At 47.0% G+C, this 22,418-nt stretch overlaps 2 protein-coding genes across 2 annotated transcripts in view; one reads left to right on the top strand and one right to left on the bottom strand.

The window, feature by feature from the left end:
* The window catches only part of PLA2G4B (phospholipase A2 group IVB), a gene marked incomplete at its 5' end in the record, with an annotated part of 30,692 nt that extends 25,508 nt beyond the window's left edge, over positions 1-5,184 (top strand). The window contains 3 exons of the mRNA XM_043516836.1: positions 739-905; positions 1,657-1,843; positions 4,819-5,184. Of these exons, the coding sequence (XP_043372771.1) occupies positions 739-905; positions 1,657-1,843; positions 4,819-5,063 (599 nt within the window). The remainder of the gene's footprint in view (positions 1-738; positions 906-1,656; positions 1,844-4,818) is intronic.
* Positions 5,185-15,494: 10,310 nt separating this feature from the next.
* The window catches only part of SPTBN5 (spectrin beta, non-erythrocytic 5), a 145,265-nt gene continuing 138,341 nt past the window's right edge, over positions 15,495-22,418 (bottom strand). Inside the window, exons 69-70 of the mRNA XM_043516834.1 lie at positions 21,151-21,278; positions 15,495-17,140 (exon numbers count right to left, since the gene is read on the bottom strand). Of these exons, the coding sequence (XP_043372769.1) occupies positions 16,995-17,140; positions 21,151-21,278 (274 nt within the window). The 3' untranslated portion in view covers positions 15,495-16,994. The remainder of the gene's footprint in view (positions 17,141-21,150; positions 21,279-22,418) is intronic.

Here is a 22,418-nt window from a genome sequence, read left to right as displayed (position 1 = left end):
GCTGAATAGTGCCTTACTCCCAGGTAGTAAGGTAATGGCATTTACCACCAGGGAATGATAATGGGCTTAGAAGGGAGAAGCCAAATGGACTGGACTACTGGTGGAGTGATGTGCTACTCAATCTATCAGGATCTGGGCCTTATATCGTTGCATGCCTCAGTTTACCTATCTGTAAAATCCATCTAGTAATATTTGCCTACTTTTTAGGAATAGTGAGGCTTAATTAATTTTCATAAGTACGATAAGATCCTTGGATAAGAGATGCTATACGTTTGAAGTATGATATTTTGTTGCTGTTAGAAACATAAGAATGCAAGAAAAGGTAACTTGCAAATATTTGGATTTGAAAATTACACTAGACAAGCTACATTCTGATTTTCAAGCAGAGAGAAGGACCTTTTGTTCTGAGATTGCAAAAACAAAAGTTGTTCAAAAGACATTCCCTCCCATGTGATACTAAAACGGAGAATGGAGAAGAGGTAGGAAGGCAAGAGAGGAGAAAACCACTCTAGATGTTATGTTGTGAAGAGCAGTATTAAAAGAAACTATTTGAGGGGCCAGATATAGAGGGAATGTAACCTCAGGAGGCAATTATGAGGAGTTGAAAAGGATGTTACAACCGTATTAAAATTACTGCAAGATACTACTTAATACTCTCTTGTCTTTTTGTTTTCTTATTCTTAGAAAATAGTCCATTGTTCCTAGTGGTACACTGATTAAAATACAGTTATCTTTCAGACACTGTGCTGGACTTATCCCCTAACAAACTGACTCCACAGGAGAAACATCTTTGCCTAATAGATGTTGGCTATTTCATTAACACCAGTTGCCCACCGCTTCTCAAGCCCGAGAGGAATGTGGATGTCATCATCTCACTTGATTACTCGATGGGCAATATATTCCAGGTGAGACGATTTAAATTCACTATTGCTTGTTGCACTGATGTCACCTTTCCTACAAGGCTTGCCTGCCATTTTTATTTTGTTTTTAACAGTACAGTTATAATAGGATTTGGACTCAGTAGTCCAAAGTCCACTATCACAGTGATGCAAAAGAAGAGTAACTGCTGATGTCAGAAAATTAATATGCATGTAGGACTGTTGTAAGCAGTTGCTGAATCAGGTCCAATATCTTTTGCCACCAAACTAAACAGTGTTTAGTTAATAACCACCAAGAGGCTCCCATTATTTCCCCCTTCATGGGAGAGCAAACTAGTCAGAATGGCCAAAACACCAGTAAAAATGTATAGAAAAGGTATAATGTTCCAACAAAGCCTATCTCCAGTTTACATCAAGATCCTCCCCTGCATGCACGGTTTCATGAAAAAATGAGGTTATCTATTATGTTTTACGTTTTTAATAGGAATGTGAGGAGAATTATCCTACTTTTTCCTTCCATTTGGACAGTGAGTGGCTCCATATGTATGGCACAGTCATATCCATGTTGGAAACAGAGTTAAGGCAGTGCTGGAAATTCCTACCCTCTGAGCTTTTAATAACATGGAGTCTTTTGGTCAGGCAGCCGTATAGGGTGTTTGTATCATTCAGTATTGTGCCTCGTGTGGTTTCAGAGTAATTCATTGTCACTTGTTGCAGGAAAGCCTGAGTCTAGTCTCTTGTGGGGGTTCTAATGTGGTCTTATTCTGTGTTTAACCAGCAATTAGAGATGACATACAGATACTGCAAAACGCAAGGAATCCCATTCCCCAAAATTGAGCTGAGTGAGGAAGACAAGAAGAATCCCAAGGAATGTTACTTGTTTTCAGAGGCAGAGAACCCCAGAGCTCCCATAGTGCTCTACTTCCCATTGGTGAACAACACTTTCAAGGACTACAAGGAACCTGGTAAGTTCACTGTCAACAGGAACCAATCATTTTACTACACTTTGTGTGACCAGTCTTCCCACATCTGATTTCCCATTTGTCCTGTTCACCTCTGTTATGTCCTCCCTGGGCTGAGTCCCTGTTTTTTGACCACACTCTCCAGTGATCTGACATATAACAGCAAAAGCCTGGACAGAGCCAAGTTTGAACAGACACATGGAGATTGATGCAGACTCGCAAACAATGTCAGAATAAATGATGCTTTGTGGCTTTTGTATGTGAAGAGTGTGGAGGGGGCTGGGTTGTAGTGGGGGATGGGATAAGAGAATTTTTGGCTGACTCAGCTAGAATGCTTCCTGGAGTCTAGGGGAAGAACATATTAAAGTAGCAGCTCACCCCCCCGTAAATGGATACATCCATTCTGGGCCAGCTCTGCTCTCACCCTGACGCTCCCATGAACTACGGGGAGGCAAGCACCACCTTTAGCACTGCTCATTCTCTGCACCAAGATTGTGCTTAAATCTCTGTAGATATTTAGCAGCAGGCTGTTCCCTCAGAAGGTGCCTTAAGCAGCAAAGGACACGTTAAAACTAGAAGGATTCAGTAGCCGGTACCCGGGTTTTCTAAACAGCTGTGGGACACCCTGAAAAAAAGGAACAGCAACGTTCTATCTACGCCTGTGCAGACATTCCAATTGTAAACACTTAGACCTTTTAAAACAATGAATTGATTTTATTCAGATTTGGAATGATTTGTCTTTCCCAGTGAGGATGCTGCACCCTTTTTGAGCTATCAAGGTGCAAAATTTCAAATCATACCTGAAGCAAACTGGGTTTTTGAGATGAGTACGCAAAGAAAAACACTCTAACAGTTCAAAGAAAAGGAATACTTGTGGCACCTTAGAGACTAACAAATTTATTTGAGCATAAGCTTTCACTGAATACATCCGATGAAGTGAGCTGTAGCTCACAAAAGTTTATGCTCAGATAAATTTGTTAGTCTCTAAGGTGCCACAAGTACTTCTTTTCTTTTTGCAAATACAGACTAACACGGCTGCTACTCTGAAATCTAACAGTTAAATCGATTCAGTTCAAGCTTTGCAGAAAAATTCATTTGCTCATGGAAAACTTCTCCCCAGAAGGAATGTTTGAATAAAGTTATGAGCAACTAAAAAATAAGTGGTTAAGAGAAATGTTTCCACTGTTACTATCATTTACCATGGAACACTAATACTAGTGTTAAACACAGGATAAACAAACAGACTGTGACTAAATCCAGTTTAGAAACTTTACAGGTTAGTAATCAACATATTAGGAAGAAGGCTGGAGCCCGTCCAAGGGGACAGAGAAAGCTTCACAGAGTAATGCACATTCAGGCAAAGCTGTTGAACACAGCATAACAGGTCAAACAGAGGCTTTCACAGTTCACTTAATGAAAAGCAGCTGAGAGTATGTGGAAGGAATGCGGGAGTTTAGCTTCTCAGTGCCCGAGGCCCAAACCTGTGAGTTATGAGTCATACCGGTTTGCCTCCAAAGAGTAATTTATTCATAGATCTGGGCTTCAAGCTGACAGGTCAACTGTGAAAGTGTGCATTTGGGGAATGGGAGGTCTAGTGATTTCAACTTTAAAAGTGGTCATTTTTATTTCTGGCTGAGTGAGAGACACCACAGAGAGCTTTTTATTTAATCATTTGATTTTGGCCAGGTGGCGAGTTTTGAAAAATTGGCCCTTTAAAATGAAAATCCTGCATTTGCATGCTCAAAATGAGCAGTGGCATCTACAGTGTAGGTGGTTGGCATAGGAAATGTGGCACATGATGCTAGAACACTAAAAGATCCATTTGAGGCAAAGTGTTAACACATCACTAGAAATTCTACAGAGTATTATTCAGTATCCCTAGCCTGGAAATCAAACTTACAGGAAAAACTGATAATCCAAGTTAGAGTGTGGAAGCCAGCTGATACTTCATGAGCACAGTGTAGGTGTCAATTTCATATGGCTCAGGTAGATATTGCAGATAACATCTCAAGTATGGCCTGTTTGGAGCCCTAGCAGAGCTATCACAGAATTAGATAGATCTGGGCAGTTTGCTTTCAGGCTGCAAATAAATTAGATTCTCTTGCAAAATGAGAGGAAGGAAGTGTAAGTCCAAACTCAAAAGCATAAATATTCAGTTTCTGTAGTCCTTGGATGCAGTAACAGGATTTCCTGATATTAAGTGCTAAATAAATAATAAAACTTACCAGGAGCATTGGAATGTTGGATACTGGCACATTTGGGGTATGGTGTTAAACTGGAGAATGAAGATGTGATACTGGGCAGCTGGAGGAACGCAGATTGATATGCAGAAGACTCCCCTCCCATTCTGCTCTTCCATGTGCGACTGGCTTGGACTCTGTTGATTTATTCTTTTCTGCCTCCTGTCTTACTGCATGGATTACCTGCTGGCAGAATTTGCCCCAAAGGGCTGAATTTCAGAGGTATCGAGCACCAGCAGCTCCCACTAATGCAAGGAAGGGGCACTTGAGAATCAGGCCAGTAGTGTTCAGAAAAGGCCTGTAGGCCTAATTCTGCACTCAGTGTGATGTCAAGCCAGAGCCACTGAAGTCAATGGAATTACTTCATATTTATGCCAGCTTAACTGAGAGGGGGAAAAAATTGGCCCACTGCTCCGATGTATTTTTGTTCCTTCTCTGCTTCTAGCAGGGGTTTGTCATCAGGTTTAAAGTCAGAGTTTGAAATGCAGACATATTCCACTTAGCTTCATCAAAAAATTTCAACCCTCATTTAGGCCCCCAGGATACCCAGAGTTAGAATCCCCTTTTGACCAATCAGAGTGCTCCATTTATGCTAGCCCTCATCTAAGGACCAGTAGAACTTAACAGAAACTGTTCACTCTCTTGCTATTGAGAATGTTATGTGTGCCAGACACACATTTTCCTGTCTTTCGTATTCAAGAGTCAGCTCACAATGGTGGCTTTTCTCTTCCTCTGCAGGGGTGAAGCACAGTCCCTTGGAGATGAAGGATGGTGATATAAATTTGACCAACAATAACTCACCATATTATTTTACTAAACTAACATACTCTGCTGAAGACTTTGACAAACTGGTGAATCTGAGCCACTACAACATCCACAATAACAAAGACCTGATTCTACAGTCCATCCAGAGGGCTATGGAAAGGAGGAGAACCAGCATGAGGGGACATTTACTCACCGGTTCTGAAGTTGAATCTGCCTAGGCAGTATTTCTGCATCATTTACCCACTATAGGTTACAGTGTTCTGCCAATATTTTACCAGCGGTACTGCTGATTACCTATTACATTGTATGAAGTGATACGGCAGCTGTATATTTCTCATCTTGTCCATTTCAAATTATCTTAGGTGTAAAAAAGTTTTATTAAAAATTCCAGTTTTTGCAGCCATACCAACCTCAGGCTCTGTTCTTATAAGCTACGAGGGTGGGGCCTGGTTAGTGGTTGGTAGGAGACCTCCCAGGAAATCCCGGTGGTAGTTCAGTGAGTTACACTTGTCTCTCAGTGGCTGGGTCGCTTAAAAAAATAATTTTCCCTCTGTTGATTTTCACCCCTTCTTGTCAACTGTTGGGAATTGACGACACTCACCCTAATTGAATTGGCCTCGTTAGCACTGACCCCCCCCCCCAACTTGGTAATGCAACTCCCATCTTTTCATGTGCTGTATATTTATACCTGCCTACTTTTTTTTCACTCCCTGCATCTGATGAAGTGTGTTATAGCCCATGAAAGCTTATGCCCAAATAAATTTTAGTCTTTAAGGTGCCACAAGGACTCCTCATTGGTTTTGCTGATACAGACTAACATGGCTACCCCTCTGAAACTCTTCTCTCAGTACTGAGCTGATGCCACCCCATCCCTTCAGGGTGTTGAGGGCAATGTTGTCAGAGGTACGGAGTTTGGGACGATACATTACAAACAAAAGCCCTGACCACTTGCGGTCATTTAAGGCCTGATTTTCAGAGGTATGGAGCACTTAAACTCCCACTGAAGTTAAAGGGATCCATGTGGGCTCAGCACTGGAGACCAGGCCATACAAGAGTGAAAAGTGTTGGGGTAGCATGGCCAAATTCTAACTGGAGAATTCCAGTCTACCTACCTACATTCCCCTTGTGGTTTAGTGGAGAAATTATTCTTTCCTTCCATTTCCTCAAACAAATGGGCACAGAACTGGTGTCACATTCTATTTCAGTGGTGCGTGAAATAAGCTTTAGAGTGTTAGTAAAATGATTTTGACATCCTGCTGGTGGAAACATGCTATAGTGTAAATTATTTTTATGATGTGTGTGATGCTTTTAAATAATATAATGGACCAAATTCACCCCTGAAATAAGTGGCTGTAATGGAGACATGTCTGAGTCACTTTTACTAGGCCAAGAATACATAAGTCGAGATGTTCTTATTCCTTTTACAAACTGAGCTTAGGGCAAAGTTAATATAGAATTGAGTGATCAGCTATGGCATTTTTACACACAAAATTTGTCCTTTACAAAACCATTGCCTATAACATCATACACAAAGCATTTTTAATAGGTGGGCTGGAGAAATATTTAACATTTAGCCAAAATAAAAAAGGGAACATTCTTCATGCTGCTTTGCTGAAGGAAAAACAAGGAAAATTTAGTCTGGTTTTCATTTAATTATGAATACACTGAAGAATGTGACTTGGAACTAGGGGGACAGATTTCATAACCTTTCTGGACATTAAAAGGATGTTGTTGAAACTTTTCTGAACAGAATACAAAGCATTAAAAACCAGCTCTTCAGCTGGGGCAAATCCGCATAGCTCGACAGACATCAAAGGAGTTACAGTGATTTACACTGGCTTAGGCTCTGGTTCATACTATTTAACATTTTTTTGAATCCATAGTCATCCTTGGTCCTCCAAGAAAAACCTACATTCTTATGTATTGTAGATGTAAGTAGAGTCTAAATGACCTGAATTAATTCTTCCGACAGTGAGTGGGGGTGCAGGAGAGACTTTAGAATCAAACTGTATTTACATGAACACACCTACCCTGATTACATATCAGCAGCTAGAGTGGTGTTGCTTAAAGTAATCAACTTTGGCTGATGTGGGGGCAGCTGCCAAGCCCAGCAGGATCTGGGGTCTGGGGGCTACTGAACAGCTCAGTGGGGTCTGGGATCCGGGGCTGCAGGCTGGGCACACAAGGTCTGGGATCGGGTGCTGCCAGCTGGCCCTGCAGAGTCTGGGGCTGCTGCCCAGCCTGGCTGGCAGGGTCCAGGGCTGCTGGCAGGCCCCCACATGGTCCTGCATGTTTGTGAGCCTGTCTAGCTCAATTGGCAGATTATCAATCTGAGGGTCCAAGTCCCTGGTCAGGTAATGAACTAGTCACCAAGAGCTTAAAAAGCTATGTCTTTGGAGTCCTTCTTAATGTTACTTTTGGCTCACCAGGGCTCAGTGAGGGGTTCCTCCCCCTCAGGGAGCCCCCCCCCCATCAACTGGTCATTCTGCTCTGGGGGCCCTGCTGGCTGGAGCTCTTCCCTGGGCTACTGCTGCTGGGCGGGGCGGGGGGGGGCTCTGACTCCTGGAGTGCCTGACCCTACCACCACTATCCCTGGCTGGCTCCTCCTCTTCCCTAGCTGGCTGGCTGCTGTGTCGGAGCAAGCGGACCTTTGCTGCGGGACAGCGTGGGGGGGGGAGGTTTGGTCACAGACATCTTTGCTCCTGGGGTGGTGGTCACTCCTGCTGCTGTTGTGGGGAGTGGCGTGGAGCCCTCCCCCCACCACCCAGACCTGCTCTTCATCCCTCAGTGTGGCTATCTGCTTTGCTCCTGTATCCATCTGGGACTGCGTTTCACAGGCGCACATGCCCACCCCCGACATACCCACCCTTCTCCAGTGCTCCCCAGCCTCATAAGAATGGCCATAAGGGGTCAGACCAAAGGTCCATCCAGCCCAGTATCCTGTCTACCGATGCCAGGTGCCCCAGAGGGAATGAACCTAATAGGTAATGAGCAAGTGATCGCTCTCCTGCCATCCATCTCCACCCTCTGACAAAGAGAGGCTAGGGACACCATTCCTCACCCATCCTGGCTAATTAATGGACTTAACCTCCATGGATTTATTCAGGTCTCTATTATAGTCCTGATCTCCTCAGGCAAGGAGTTCCACAGGTTGACTGTGCGCTGAGTGAGGAAGAACTTCCTTTTATTTGTTTTAAACCTGCTACCCATTACTTTCATTTGGTGGCCCCTAGTTCTTATATTATGGGAACAAGTAAATAACTTTTCCTCATTCACTTTCTCCACCCACTCATGATTTTATATACCTCTAGCATATTCCCCCCCCCCCCCGTCTCCTCTTTTCCAAGCCGAAAAGTCCTAATCTTGCCTCATATGGGACCCGTGCCAAACTCTAATAATTTTAGTTGCCCTTTTCTAATGCCCGTATATGCATGCCCTGCATTAGTTTGCCCCAATCCGCTCCTTGCTGCCCATTTGTCCTCCTGCCAGATTTTTCACCTTTACCCTCTTGGAATTTTCCTTTCTGTTAGTTTGCCTCCAGCCTTTGTAAATTTGCCTGCCCCACCCCGGCCCTTCAGTGTCTGCTACCTCACCTGCCCCACCGCAAACTTTGGGTGGCCCTTTGGTTGCCTGTCCCTCTGCTTTCCTTCCGGTGTTGCCTCCTGCCCCTCGCAGGAGAAATGGTGGGTTGAGCCCCTCCGGCTGACTCTGGTCCCCCCCTGCCAACTCCCACGTCTCTCCCAGCAGTCAAACTCTCTATCACTGGTCCGGACTCGGCCACTGCCATGGCCACAACCCCCTCCACTTGGGGACAGGGCCGGGGGGGGGACCGTCCTCTTGGCCGGGAAGAAGGGCCAGGGGAATAAAAAGCGCAAGAGCCCTGCCCGGAAGGTGCTGCCCACCCTGCCACGACCCCATCATCTGCTCTGACCTTCCCACCCCCTGCTGTTCCCTCCACCAGCTTTAGGGATGGTTCACCTTGGCTCCCAGAGCATATGCCCATGTGCTGCAACCCCACCACATGATCTGCTCTGACTGCCCTCTCCATCCCTGGGGGCTTGGGACCCTGACCAGGAAGCATAGTGTCTGTTGCCTCCTGGTGCCCCATGTGGGGGCATTGGTGCAGGTGGTGGGGCCCATGGCCATGGTGGCGGTCTCCAAGATGTATGGGAAGATCGTCTTCTTCCTGGCATCGGAGGCTGCTGCCCAGGAGGCAGTGGAGAAGGGCCTGGCTGGGGGGCGGGGGCAGCCTGGCGTATATATTCCCATTGAGAACCTGGGCATACAGGTGGTTTTTACCTCTGTCCTGCCCAAAGCTGCCCTTTTACCCTTCTTCTCCACCCTGAGGAAGCCCAGTTCCATAATCAGCCCTCTCCCACTGGGCTGCAAGGACCCCACCCTCCGTCATGTCCTGGCCTTCCGCCGGCAGGCCCAGCACCAACTGCTGCCGGTGGTGCACTCGAGGGGTTCTTCTTGGTGCCCGACCAGGGGGCCCATCACCGGGTGCACAACTCCTCGGGTGAGGTCCGAAGTTACCGTTGTTGGGCGATAGGGCCCAGCTGTCACTGGTGACCTGGTTCCCATCGTTGCCCCTCCTCCTTCTGCCATCACTCCCGTTCGGGCCCTGGGGGTAGCCCCCACAGTGCACCCCAATGAGTGGGTGGGCCCTGCCTCTGTCATGGGCAGTCTGGCAGGGCCCTTGCCAGGCACAGGAGAGGGAGGGCTGAGTACTTGTGCAGGGAAGCACAGCAAAAGGAAGGCTTGGGCTCAGAACCTCCCCCCGCAAGACCATGAGGGGGGCTGCCACTGCCAAATCTTCCAGCGCGCACCCAGATAGAGTCCAGCTGGTGGAGCTGGCTGGAAAGGCCATGGCAGTGGAGGGGGGAGATTTCCCCCCCTCATGGAGTCTCTCCCCAAGGAGGCATCAGATGGAACCTCCCCTCCCCACAGCCCTTTGATCACCTGTGCCCTGTGTTGGCGTTGAGGCGATCGCTGCCTTGGTTGCAGATGGGGAGGGCTCTGGGGCAGTAGGGGGGAGACGTCACCTCCATCTTTGAGGAGATCAAGGCCATGGGGGAGGACGATTCTTTGCCAGCGGGCCTCAGTCTGGGTGGCAACTTGGTCATGCTGCCCCCCTCCTTCTCTTTCCCCCTTGCCCCAGGCTGCTGCCCCCGTTCTCGGCCTTAGGGCGCCCTCGGGTTCATCCTCCTGCCCAGCCGCAGACCGCATCCCACTCGTGATGGCGGACACCCTGGTGGCACCCCTTTCTGAGATGGGGCAGCCACCTCCCCTCCCAGTGGGGGGCCCTGCTGCTGATGCCACCATGCCCGATGCTGTGGTTGAGGGTGCTGAGCTTGTTGAAGCCCCTTCCCATCCCTACCCCTTCAGCCCCTGAATCTGGTTGAGAGGTGCTGCACCCCAGTGGCATGCCTGCCAGGGATCCCACTCCCACCTTTGCCTCTGCCTCCATTCCTGGTGCTGACCCCAGCTCTGCTCCAGCCCCGTTGCCCACCTCCTTCCCCTCCACTCCCCATATTGCTGCTGCTCCTGGGGTTGTTTCGTTTCCCCTGTCCTCGGCCAACCCTCGGGGGGGTTTTTATGTCCCTCATCCCTGACCATCTAGGGGCTGCTCTCTTCCCTCTGCTACCCTCTCCCTCGCCAGAGACTGATGGACGCTGTGCTGTAGGACAAGGTGCACCACTTCCTCTAGGAAAGCCATATCTTTGAGGGTAAGATGAAGTTTGTTCTCCAGTGGTAGGGGGACTTCCGTCTCGTCCTCGAGGCTGTAATGGCCGTTTTGCAGGAGAGAAGGGGGACTGAGAGGTGGGACATCGTGGCCCACTGGTGGGCCCACAACTTCCAGCTGGCTTTCGGAGTCAGGCATGGGTTGTTGCGAGGCTTGCTGGGGGCCGCCACCACCCCTACCTGTGAGGATCCTCCCCAATCCTCACTATGAAACTGACAGTCTTTGCCACCTTGAACACCGGGGGCGGTAGGGTGGGTCTCCTCAGGAACCAGATGCTTTTCTTCCCTCGGGACAGGGGGTACTCTGATTTTCCTGCAGGAGACCCACACGGCTCCAGCTGCTGAGGCTAGCTGATGGCTGGAATGTGGGGACGGGGTGTACTTTAGTTACCTCAGCACCCATTTGACTGGGGTGGCCATCCTGTTCTCCCCCAACCTACAGCCAGAGGTGCCGGGTCACCTGCTGCATGTCTGGGACTGTGTGGAGGGGCTGATATTGAATTTAGTCAATGTCTACACCCTGAATGCAGGCCTGGAGCAGGTGCATTTTTATCAGCAAGCATCTGCCTTCCTCGGCACCTTGGATCTTCGCAAGAGCCTGATCCTGGCCAGGGATTTTAATACCATCCTTGAGGACCAGGATCGATCAGGGCTCAAGAGCAGCCAGGCTGCTGCAGGTGTCCTCAGGGAGATTGTTGACCATTACTCCCTGGTGGACGTCTGGCACGACCACCACCCGGACAACAATACCACCTTCACCTATGTCCGGCTGGAGAGTGATCGGTCATGCCTCTCCTGGTTGGACCATGTTTTATTTATCAAGTTTCCATCTGCCATGGGCCCAATCCTCCGCCGTTCAGCCAGCCCCATTCTCGGATCACCACTTGGTGACCGTGACGGTCTATCTCAGCTTGGAGAAGCTGGGGCCGACCTATTGGCACTTTAATAATAGCTTGCTGGAGGATGTGGGCTTTGCGGTGTCCTTCTGGGAGTTCTGGCTGGCTTGGCGGGGGCAATGGCATGCCTTTCTCTCGGCATGGTGGTGGTGAGATGTGGGGAAGGTGCGTGCCTGGCTATTCTTCAGAGACTACACCCGGGGCGCCAGCCAATGGAAGGATGCGCTGATAGGGTAGTTGGAGTGAGATGTCTTTGAGCTGGAGAGGCATCTGGCCAGAAGCCCTGGGGATCCATCCTTCTGTGGAGCATGCTGGGAGAAGTGGGAGGAGCTCCAGGCCCTGGAAGATCATCGGACCCAGGGCGCATTCATTCGATCCCGCATCCATCTCCTTTGGGAGATGGATCATGGCTCCCGCTTCTTCTATGCCCTGGAGAAAAAGTGGGGGGTGGGCCAAAAAGCAGGTCATCTGCCTTTTAGCAGAGGATGGCAACCCACTCACAGATCCGGAGGAGATGCATGGAAGGGCCAGAGCCTTCTATGCCAGCCTCTTCTCCCTGGATTCCACCAACTTGGATTCCTGCAGGGTGCTCTGGGATGCACTCCCAACAGTCAGCACAGGCAACCTGGATCGGCTGGAGCTGCCTCTCACTCTGGCCGAGGTCTCGGAAGCCCTCCGTCTCATACCCACCAATAAATCTCCGGGCATGGACAGGCTGACCGTGGAGTTCTACCGTGTGTTCTGGGACGTCCTTGGCCCAGACCACATCACTGTCTGGCCTGAGTCCTTGGAAAGCGGGGTCTGCCCTCTGTTGTGGAGGTGAATTGTGCTTGCATTGCTACCCAAGGTGGGGACCTCTGCGATCTTCGGAACTGGAGTCCTGTCTCGCTCCTCAGCACAGACTACAAAGTCGTAGTGAAGGCTATCTTGCTGCGGCTGGGGTCCGTGCTGATGGATGTGATCCATCCTGATCAGACCCACACTGTCCCGGGACACAACATCTTTGATAACTTGTATTTGGTCTGGGATCTCCTGGAGCTCAGGTGTAGGGATGGTCTGTTGTTCACCCTCCTGTCCCTGGACCAGGAGAAGGCGTTCGACCGGCTGGACCAGGGGTATCTCCTGGGCATTCGGCTTCAGGACCCAATTTGTGGGTTTTCTCCTGGTGCTGTACACCTCCGTGGAGTGTTTGGTCAGGCTCAACTGTACCCTGAGCGAGCTGGTCAACTTCGGAAGGGAGAGGTATGTCAAAGGTGTCCGCTGTTGGGCCAGCTGTATACACTGGCATTAGAGCCCTTCCTCTGTCTCCTCCGCTGGAGATTGATGGGGTTGATGCTCTGGGAGCCGGAGTTGCAGCTTATCCTGTCAGCCATACGCCAATGACATGCTCCTCGTGGTCCAGGACCAGGGCAAGCTGGTGTGGGTGGAGGCCTGCCAGGCCATCTACTTTATGACCTCCTCTGTCTGGGTCAACTGGATCAAGAGCTCTGGCCTGATGGTAGAGGCAGGATGGCAGATGAGCTCCCTCCCACCCACGCTTCAAGCCATTTGGTGGAGTGCAGGTCCACTGCTCTATCTCGGCGTTTACCTTTCTGCCATGCATCCTTCTCTGCCAGAGAACTGGCAGGATTTGGAGACCAGAGTGGCTGTGGAGATGGACAGCAGTCCTCCGGTGCCTCTCCCTGTGTGGGAGGGCACTGGTACTGAACCAGCTAGTCTTGTCCATTCTCTGGCACTGGCTCAACACCCTGAGCCCAGTCCCAGGGATCCTGGCCTGGTTCCATAGGGTAGCTCTGGAGTTCTTCTGGCCGGGACTGCACCGGGTCTCTGCAGGGGTCCTGAGTCTTCCTCTGGAGGAGGGAGGACAGTTCCTGGTCTGCCTCCACAGCCAGGTCCATGTCTTCAGCCTCCAGGCACTGCAGAGACTCCTCTATGATGCAGGTAGTCCAGCATGGTGGATGCTGGCACACACTTTCCTCCACCACCACCAAGGGCTCTGATATGACTGGCAGCTCTTTTTTCTTCACCCAAGGAGTCTTCTGCAAGATTTCTCCGAGCTGCCAACCTTCTGCCAGGACCTCCTCTGACCTGGAAGCTGTTCTTGGCGATCAGGTCTGTTGTGACCACCGAGGGGGTGGACCTCCTCCTGGAGGTCCTGCTACACAACCCGTACCTTCGTGTGCAGGTGGCAGAGTCCCCCTTGGTGTCCTGGTGGTTGGTCCTGGCAGAAACCACCAGAATCGGAGAACTCTTGGACTACGATGGGGGGACTGGGTGGATCCCGAAGTGCTTTGTCGGCACATGGGGCTTGCCATCCTCCTGACCCTCCTGCGCATGCTCCAGGAGGTGGGGGCAGCCTTGTCATCTGCCTCTCGGGTTTTCCTTGAGCAGGTACTGCAAGAGGGTGCGCCCTGCCCACCTCACACCCCAGGCCTAAGGATCTTTTAATTGGGCCCCTGTCCTGTGAGCCCTCCTGGCCCGCTCCCTTCCAAAATCCGAGCCTGCTGCATGCCCTGCAGCCAGGTCGCTTCCGAACCATGCCAAGGAAACTACTCTACTTGCTCATGCGCCACATGTTTCACTTCCTCACCCTCATGTTCCACCCTGATACCAAATGGCGGGACTGTCTACCACCCGTGGAGGGAGAGAAACCCTGGTGGGCCAGCCTCTATTCCACCCATGTCCCATGGCCTGCCAGGGATATCCGTTGGCGACTCCTCCACGGAGCCGTGAGCACAGGCCTGGCGCGGTTCACGCCCATCCCTGATGCCTGCCCCATTACAGCGTGAGGGAGAATCTGGTGCATGCTTATCTTGAATGCACCAGGTTGTAGCCCCTATTCTGGCTCCTCCAGAATCTCCTGCTGAGGTTCTGGCTGCACTTTTCCCCACGCCTGTTATATTTGAACACCCTGTCAGTGGCCCCACCAAGTCATGAGATCTCCTTGTCAACCACCTCCTGGCCCTGGCCAAAGTGGCCATCTTCAACACCAGGAGAAGGATGTTAGACAAGGGGGTGTGCTCTGCGACTGTGGGGCCTATTTCCGGTCCTCCCTGGTCTAGCGCATCTGGGCAGAGTTCCTCTGGATGGTGTCTGCTGGCTCCCTAGACAGCTTTGAGGAGCAGTGGGTGCTGTCCGGGTTTCTCTGCTCAGTGTCCCCTTCTGGATCCCTAGTTTTGAACCTGTGACCTTCACTCTGACTCTGTTATTCATTAGTTGTCCCCCATTTTCAGTTGGTTCCTGGGTCCAATGGTCTGTAGGAGGGGCTTTTAGACATGGGTGGGCTTGTGCCCGCCCACCTCCCAGGATCTCCAATAAGGCCCTGGACCGTGCGAGGCCAGCTGGCCTCATGGGGTCGAGGTTCGGGCTGCTGCCCTGCAGGATCCGGGATTGGGTGATGCCAGCTGGCCAGCCCCACAGAGTCTGGGGTCAGTGTCAGGGTTGCACATCTGCATGGCCCAGTGCAGGCTGTCTAATTTGGATCCCGGTCCTCAGAGGTAAAGGATGCTGCACACCCACTTAGAGCTGCTCCTATTCTTCCTCCCCTCATAGATGAATGGACAGGGAGAGGCCAGGAATAGGTAGAGTTTTGGTTCTCCATCCCTCACCCCTGGCCATTTGCCATACTTTTTATTTTAAGCCATTGATTGGGAAACATGTTAGTACTTTTTACCTGTTGAATAAGAGTCTTTTGAAGTAAAGAATTGAACAAAGTGCAACGGCCTAGTGAAAAACTTCATGCATAAACAAATATTGAACAGCATTTTGTGTTTTATATCTACTTTGTGTCTACTTATATTTGCTATGAGCACTCTTTAAAGTATTTGTTATAATACCTGATTTTAAGAATGGGAAGGAATGAAATTCTGTGTTGCAACTGGCATTGGAGTGCAAGAAAAGTGAAAAATTTACTTTTACTTCAGTCTTTTTCAGTGGGCTAGCAGTCGAAAGCACAAATCAGGTTCCTGAAGAAGGCTATTAAGAATTCAGATAACTGAAAAATGCCATAATTTTACCACTGGGTGACTTTATTTAAATAGAAGCGGGAAAAATATTTTGATTACAACTTTTTACTAGCAACTGAACAAGAAATTCAAAATGAATTGATTAAAAAAACTGAGGTTTCATTAGAACACAGTTTGCAATTAACAACAATTAAAGGAAGACAGAATTTCCATTAATTTCCTTTGCTAGATTGACCCAAGTTTTGTATCTGTATTTTATTATTAAAGCACATTTGAGCATGGGTGCTGATAAATTTGAAGTATTAACATATTACCGTATAGCTGCAGTAATAGTTTACCAGATGACATTCAGATTTTCCTTACGATATGCTCCCTTTCCTGAGCTTTCATCCCATGGTGGTAGTTGCCATATAAAAACCTAAGACAGCTTGATTCCATTGTTATACATTATTTGCTTGTTGCAAAGGGTGAACGCATCTCCCCTAAAAGAGCCTCAGAAATTGCCATCTAAACACAGCTTCTAAAGTTTTTAACTTTATCTGATTATTTGGCTAGCATCACACACAAGTGTACATCATTTTTAGGAAAGTCATTCATTTTAGTTCCACAGTTACTTATGTTCCATTCAAATCTGGTGCCCCCCTCCCTTTTATTGTTGAAAATTATTTGCATAAAAAATAAAGAATCCTGAAACTAAGAGTATAGACAGAGCTGGAGACACTAAATTGAATCCCACAGCATTTTGAGGTTCTTGAATGAATTGTTTTTGGTAGTTGATGGGGAACTCTGCAAGAATCTAGCAACACCTGAAAGTTTAATATGAGTAGGAAATATTCCTCTCTCTCTTTCCATAGCGACAGATAAAAGCGTTGCAGAAATGATTCTTGTCACTTCATGGAATGATTCCATGTTCTTACACTTCTGTACTGTGATTCCACAGAATGCCACTCACAAAAGTAATGGCAAGCTGTGTGCATTTAAGCTGTCACAACTGTACACAATGATATCAACGGCACCTTTCTTTTAGAATTTAGAGGTAAAATAAGACATTGGGTGAATACATCATGCAGGGTGGGAGCGCGTGTGAATACAGTAGTGGTTCATCTATGGAAATTTGTGATCAAAGTGCAGCTTATGCAATAAAGTAGATATGAATTCAGTCGTATCTCATCCTGGTAGACATTAGTCATCATCAAACAAATTGCCATGGTGGGTGGGGAAAAGGAGTATACCAGACCTTAGGTAGCACTATTATTTCCTCACATTCATGAGCATCAAAGTCGTTCAATTTAAACGAAAGCCTTCTGTAGGCCTGGTAGAACCAGGTACATTGATCCACCCAAGTTCAATTTGTTAAAACAGTGACAGTTCTATTCTTTTCCAAGTGCTGAGTCTATTCCCAATGCTTGAGCATTCCCTACTCCCATACACATTTCACTTGCTCACTGTCCATCTGGACTCCAAGGCGATAGGGTGCTATGAAGGGGAACAGTCTGTCTCATCCAGAAAACTGAAGAGTGTGTGCTCTCTTGTGCTGCTGCTCTTACTTTTTGGAAAAAAGCTTTTGAAAAACACTCTTATCTTTCTTGTTTCTCTCCTTCCTGCCCTCAATCGCTAGATCTTCTTTCATCTGGGTCAGTGGATTTGCTAAGCGCTTGGTCTGCACACTCTGATCCTCAGCCTTGGCTCCTGAAAAAGAATTAGTGATGTTTTCATTTGCTTGGGATAGGGAACACTGGAATATAAGCTCACCCTCAGATGTGCATGTCAAGGAGGCTCTCTCTAGGCCTCCCTACAGCAGGCTAATCCAAGCCATTTCATAGCAGTAGCATCCAGACCTTAATTTTCAATTGCCATAGTCCTTCTTCCCTGCTATGGATTGGTAGAAGCTACGGTGAGGTAACTTTGAATTCCAGAGGGTCCTGGGAGGGGGAGGTAATGCTAGCATGGTACACATACCAGTACCCAAAAGTCTAGCATCCTCTTCATAGATGCTTCACAGTGAAAGATGCCATAGGTAAAACTCTTGCTTGGACAATGGCTTTGCCATTAGCCCAAGAAGCAGCATATTTAACTTTTATTCACAGTCCTGGAAAGGATAAAGCTCTCCCACTGCCCTCTGGTAAAAATAGCTGGCATCTCATGATATGGTTGCAGGCTTTTTATGGTATAGCTTTAGTATCAGGTAGCTGCTTTTCTGGGTGCACTGTGGGCACGTGGAAGAAAAGCTAATAATCTGTGTATGTCTGACACACTTCTCAGCTGTAGAAACGTAAGAACCACGAGAAAGACCAACAAACAGTGCAGTGGGAACATGAAAGGACTTTGTACAGACACTATTGCTGGAGGTGCCTTTTCCAGCTCTCATCATCCCTCAGGGACTCCCAGCATGTTTCCTAGTCAATCGTGGTTCTCACCAGGATGATGTGAATGTCGAATCACCCCAGCTTTGTAAACTCTCCCAGGGGAGATTTCTGGCACATGGATTTCCTTTCTGAGCTCCCTGCTCCCAGTGTTTACAATGATAGTTTGAGACACCACTAAAACAAAAGACTCTCAAGGCGGAAGTTTGCTATATGTAAGCTTTCTGTGTAATCTGCGTCAGAGAGCAGAGATGGTAAGGAGCTAGGAAACAAAAAGCTAGTTTTGATATGTTGTAAACATTAAAGATTGGGGACACTGCAACTCTTGCTGATAATGACAATTGCATGAGTCTAGCTGCAGGGACTATATGGCAAATTTTAACTACGTTACCTCTTTAACAATCAGGGTCTAGATACGCCAGTGTGAGAACAGGTTTAAACCCCAAAAATAAACAGTAAAATCAATTGATTGCATGCAATGGTGTTGTATTATAAATATATCAAGCACAGCCCTTTCTAAACTCAATCATTAGGAGATATGTATACAGGCTATGATTGTGAATTTAGGTGTTTGTATAGATAGAAAACTACACTGCAACTTTAGCTCCACTTCAAAGCAGGGCAGTGAGCAGTCAGAAAGGGAGGAACATCTCCCAGAGTGTCTACATGAAACCAGCTTCAAGTAACTATCCATTTTCCAGCCCAGGAAGGGACACCAGAGGCCCATTAAAGTGCATGGAAAGACACAGACAACTTGAGACTGAAAAGAAAACCCCAGTCTTTGGAAAACAAGAAAGACAGTGGTTTTTCCCACTTTGAGTATCTAAAGTGATTGAAGGGAAAAAAAACAGGAACCCCTTTTAAAATGGAAAGGGTTGAACTGAAGACCACCCAGAACATGGGGGACAGTCTCGAGGTGGGAGGCTGTCTGAATGCTGGATCCCTCCTATAGCTTGGGAAACTGTTTTAAGGCCGTAAGTAACTCTTATTAGAAAAGAGATTTTATTTAATATGAATGTGCAAAGCATGAGGTTGCTTCTTCATTTTTATTTTCTGTGCAGCTTGCCTATATGTTCTTTCCCTTAACATTTCATCTTTGAATCTGTGCTTTTTCTATTAAATAAACTTTTTGTTTATTTTTACCTCAGGCAGGTCTCCAGTGTGCAAACCATGTGGAATTTGTGGGAGAAAGAAAGCGGATTCCAGGGGGCTGGTTTCTCTGCTTTGGGGGTGACAAAATAGAGGGGAAAAGATAGCGTGTCTGGTAGTTGAGAAACTCGGGGAGGACGTATTTGGGGAGACTCAGGACTGGAAGTGTCATTGGTGTCACCTTGCAAAAAGTAACTAGGCTGGTGAGAGTCAGGGTGAGACCTTATGCTTGTGGGCTGTCTAGTGGTATCAGGGAAATGAACCATAGCTGCACAGCACAGAGGCCCCCTAGGTTACAGGGCAGGCAGTGACAGAACCCTTTACTGGTCTGAGTTGCCCCCAAACGTTACATCATCTTCTTCCCGACTGACTTTTGCTATACTGATTGAAACTACTCTTTTATTTAACAAGCAGGACTGTTTATACTGCAGATACCCCTTGTCTCAAGCCCTGTTGATCAGTCCCTACAAGACTATTTGCAGCAGGATGTTACTCATTCACAATTGCATCCTGTTATGCACTCGTTTAGTGCCAGCAACAGTCCTCATTTCCTTCCCCACCTTGTTAATTATCTTGCACTGTCTGGCTCAGAGTTCCCATCATACTTCTGTAGTGAGTGTGTGTGTGGGAAGTGTTAGATGGTGTGCTCAGTGAGAGAGTCACTGGGTCTTATTCCATCAAGAGCATAGAAGAGGTATCAGGAATGAGCTATTTAATGACCATATGCTAGGGAGGACACAACAACCAGAGATCAATGTGTCATGCTGTTCACTTTCAGTCATGAATCTGTAGCTAGGCATTTCCAATGAACACTCCTCTATGTGAATATGCACGACTGCTCCATGGGTGTTCAGATGGGTTGCCCACAGTTCACACCTGACCACCCAATCCCATTCATTTGGCAGAGGGGATTAGGTGTTCAGATAAACACTGAAAAACATGTGGCATTTGTGTGTCCAAACCAATACTGAAGAAGAAGAAAAAAAAAGAATAAATGGACAGAATAACCCTTCTTACATCTTCCTGATGGATTCCCCTGTTCTCTTCCTCATTCACCAAACAGGTCAACACTACTTACTGGCATGATAAAATACTATCTTACATTTAGATAACACCTTTCCTCCAGAAGGATTCCACAGCACCTCACTAACATTTCAGCTATTTGAAGTGGAAAATAGCAGCTGCTTTTAAACAGTTCACAATAACACTACACAACCTTAATTTGATCCCTGATGTGTACGCATTATGATACACTATTTAATTACACAATCACATACTTATTTTTTTGCCACTGGACCCTTGCCTCATTTGGTGCCCAGGATGGATGGTGCTCAGATAATGAACACCTATTCGATATTTTGTTTTCTCCTCTTTGTTCAGTGTGTGCCCCCAGGTATTTTATACTGCATCCTATTCAAACTCTGCTCTGGACACAGAATCATCATTTTTGTCATAGGCTTTTCTGTGAGGCTCATCACTACAGTATCTGAGTGCATTGTAAACATTAACATTACCAGAAACAAACATGATAGAATTTATCTTAACAACAGCCCTCAGAGGTGAGGGATTATCATTCCCATTTTTACAGATGGGAAACTGAGGCACAGAGCCACTATGGTCAAACATGAGCACTGTCCACTGAATGAAGCAGGATTCCTACAGTATGTATAGTATGTAAATAGTATGTCATCATGTAATTAAAGGCTGTCATGACGCATACGCACCAGACAGCTGAATTAAGGTTGCACATGAAACCTTAATTCTGGCATTTCCTAATTTTTGAGTACTTGACACTGAAAGCCTCACCTTCGTTTGACATAGATTTGTGTGTGTTTAATCTATCTATAGCTACAGATATATCATGAGAGAGCCTGAGAGCAAGCACCCTGTATTTCATAATCCTAATAAAGAGAAAACTACTGTAGGAGTGAAACCAGAAAACATGCAGATCTACGGCACGTGAAGTATAATGATCAACTGAAATAAGCTCCTGGGGAAAAGGATTTAGTCAAAATGGATCAGTAAATTTCCAGAGAAAGTGAAAAAGCACAGGGATTAAGACATAGCAGGGAAGGGTGTGGTATATATTGGGTGATACAGCATTTTCCTCTTTCTACATTTTGAAACATGTTTTCTCAATCTCAGTACTGTGCTTCTCACACAGATCAAGGCAGAGTTTCTTATTACCCATATCTGCAGGGTTCTGGGCAGAGGTGGAGGCTGGTATCTTCATATTCCCATGTGTGTCTCCCTCTGATTCCCTGGGAACGTTTTCAGATTCTTTCTCTTGTCTGACTTTGAAGGAAGGAGCTCTTCTGTCAACAAATAGCACCACAGAAACTCAGTAACATTTCAGACATGAATTAAATCAGTAAGTAAAAGTAAGTATTTGAAAACAATTCAGTTATGAAACCATTTCAAAAGTAAAATAGCCACCGACAGAAAAGATGTGTTGTATATACATATGTGCATTATTCTATCCAGTCTGCAATATAGAATAGGAGTAACTTTGCAAAATGCAACTACCCACTTATCTCTGGTGAATTACTTTATTTGAAGGACAAATAAAATATCAGTAATTATTTTATCATCATTCATCACAATGGTATAATGGGGGAAAACAGATTTTGTGACTGAGCTGGAAATATTCTTGACAAATTTCGCAAATCTGATACTAGGTTTGTGCTGCGTCTTTTGGTCAAATAGTCAGTTTCCCATTTATCCCAATGGGAACAACATGAGTAAATCTGTGTTTGTACTGCAATCGCAGCTGGTACTCATTGACAACATCTATATAGAGAAGAAGGATGGTCTTTTGCTTCAGGCCCTGGACGGGATTCAGGAGATCTGCATTCATTTCCTAGCTCTACAGCAGACTTCCTGTGTGACCTGGGATAAGTCACAATCTCTCTGTGCCTCAGTACCTCACAAGTCAAAATGAGAGAATAATTCTTCCCTACCCCATGGGGGATTTGCAAGACTAAATTCCTAAATATTTGTTGAGTTACTATCGTGATGGTAAGGGCACTCTCTGCAATTCTCTGGTAAACTTAGTGAAATCTCTAGCAATTATCATGTTGCAGTTCTAATCACATTAACAGGCATGAGGTAGCGAGTTCTCCTGCAAAACACAAGGAGTCGGCTGGGACAATCAAACTGGTCTTTTTGGTTTCCATGATACTGTGTGTGCTATAACATTCCAGGAGCCTCTGGGTTTTCACAGGTCCATGGCTCACACAGCTCATGAAAAGAAAAGGAGTACTTGTGGCACCTTAGAGACTAACAAATTTATTAGAGCATAAGCTTTCGTGAGCTACAGCTCACTTCATCGGATGCATTTAATTTTAAATGCATCCGATGAAGTGAGCTGTAGCTCACGAAAGCTTATGCTCTAATAAATTTGTTAGTCTCTAAGGTGCCACAAGTACTCCTTTTCTTTTTGCGAATACAGACTA

The sequence above is a fragment of the Dermochelys coriacea genome, chromosome 6 (genome assembly GCF_009764565.3).
Source record: "Dermochelys coriacea isolate rDerCor1 chromosome 6, rDerCor1.pri.v4, whole genome shotgun sequence".
Taxonomy (NCBI): Eukaryota; Metazoa; Chordata; order Testudines; family Dermochelyidae; genus Dermochelys; species Dermochelys coriacea.
This window is presented reverse-complemented; position numbering and strand designations above follow the sequence as displayed.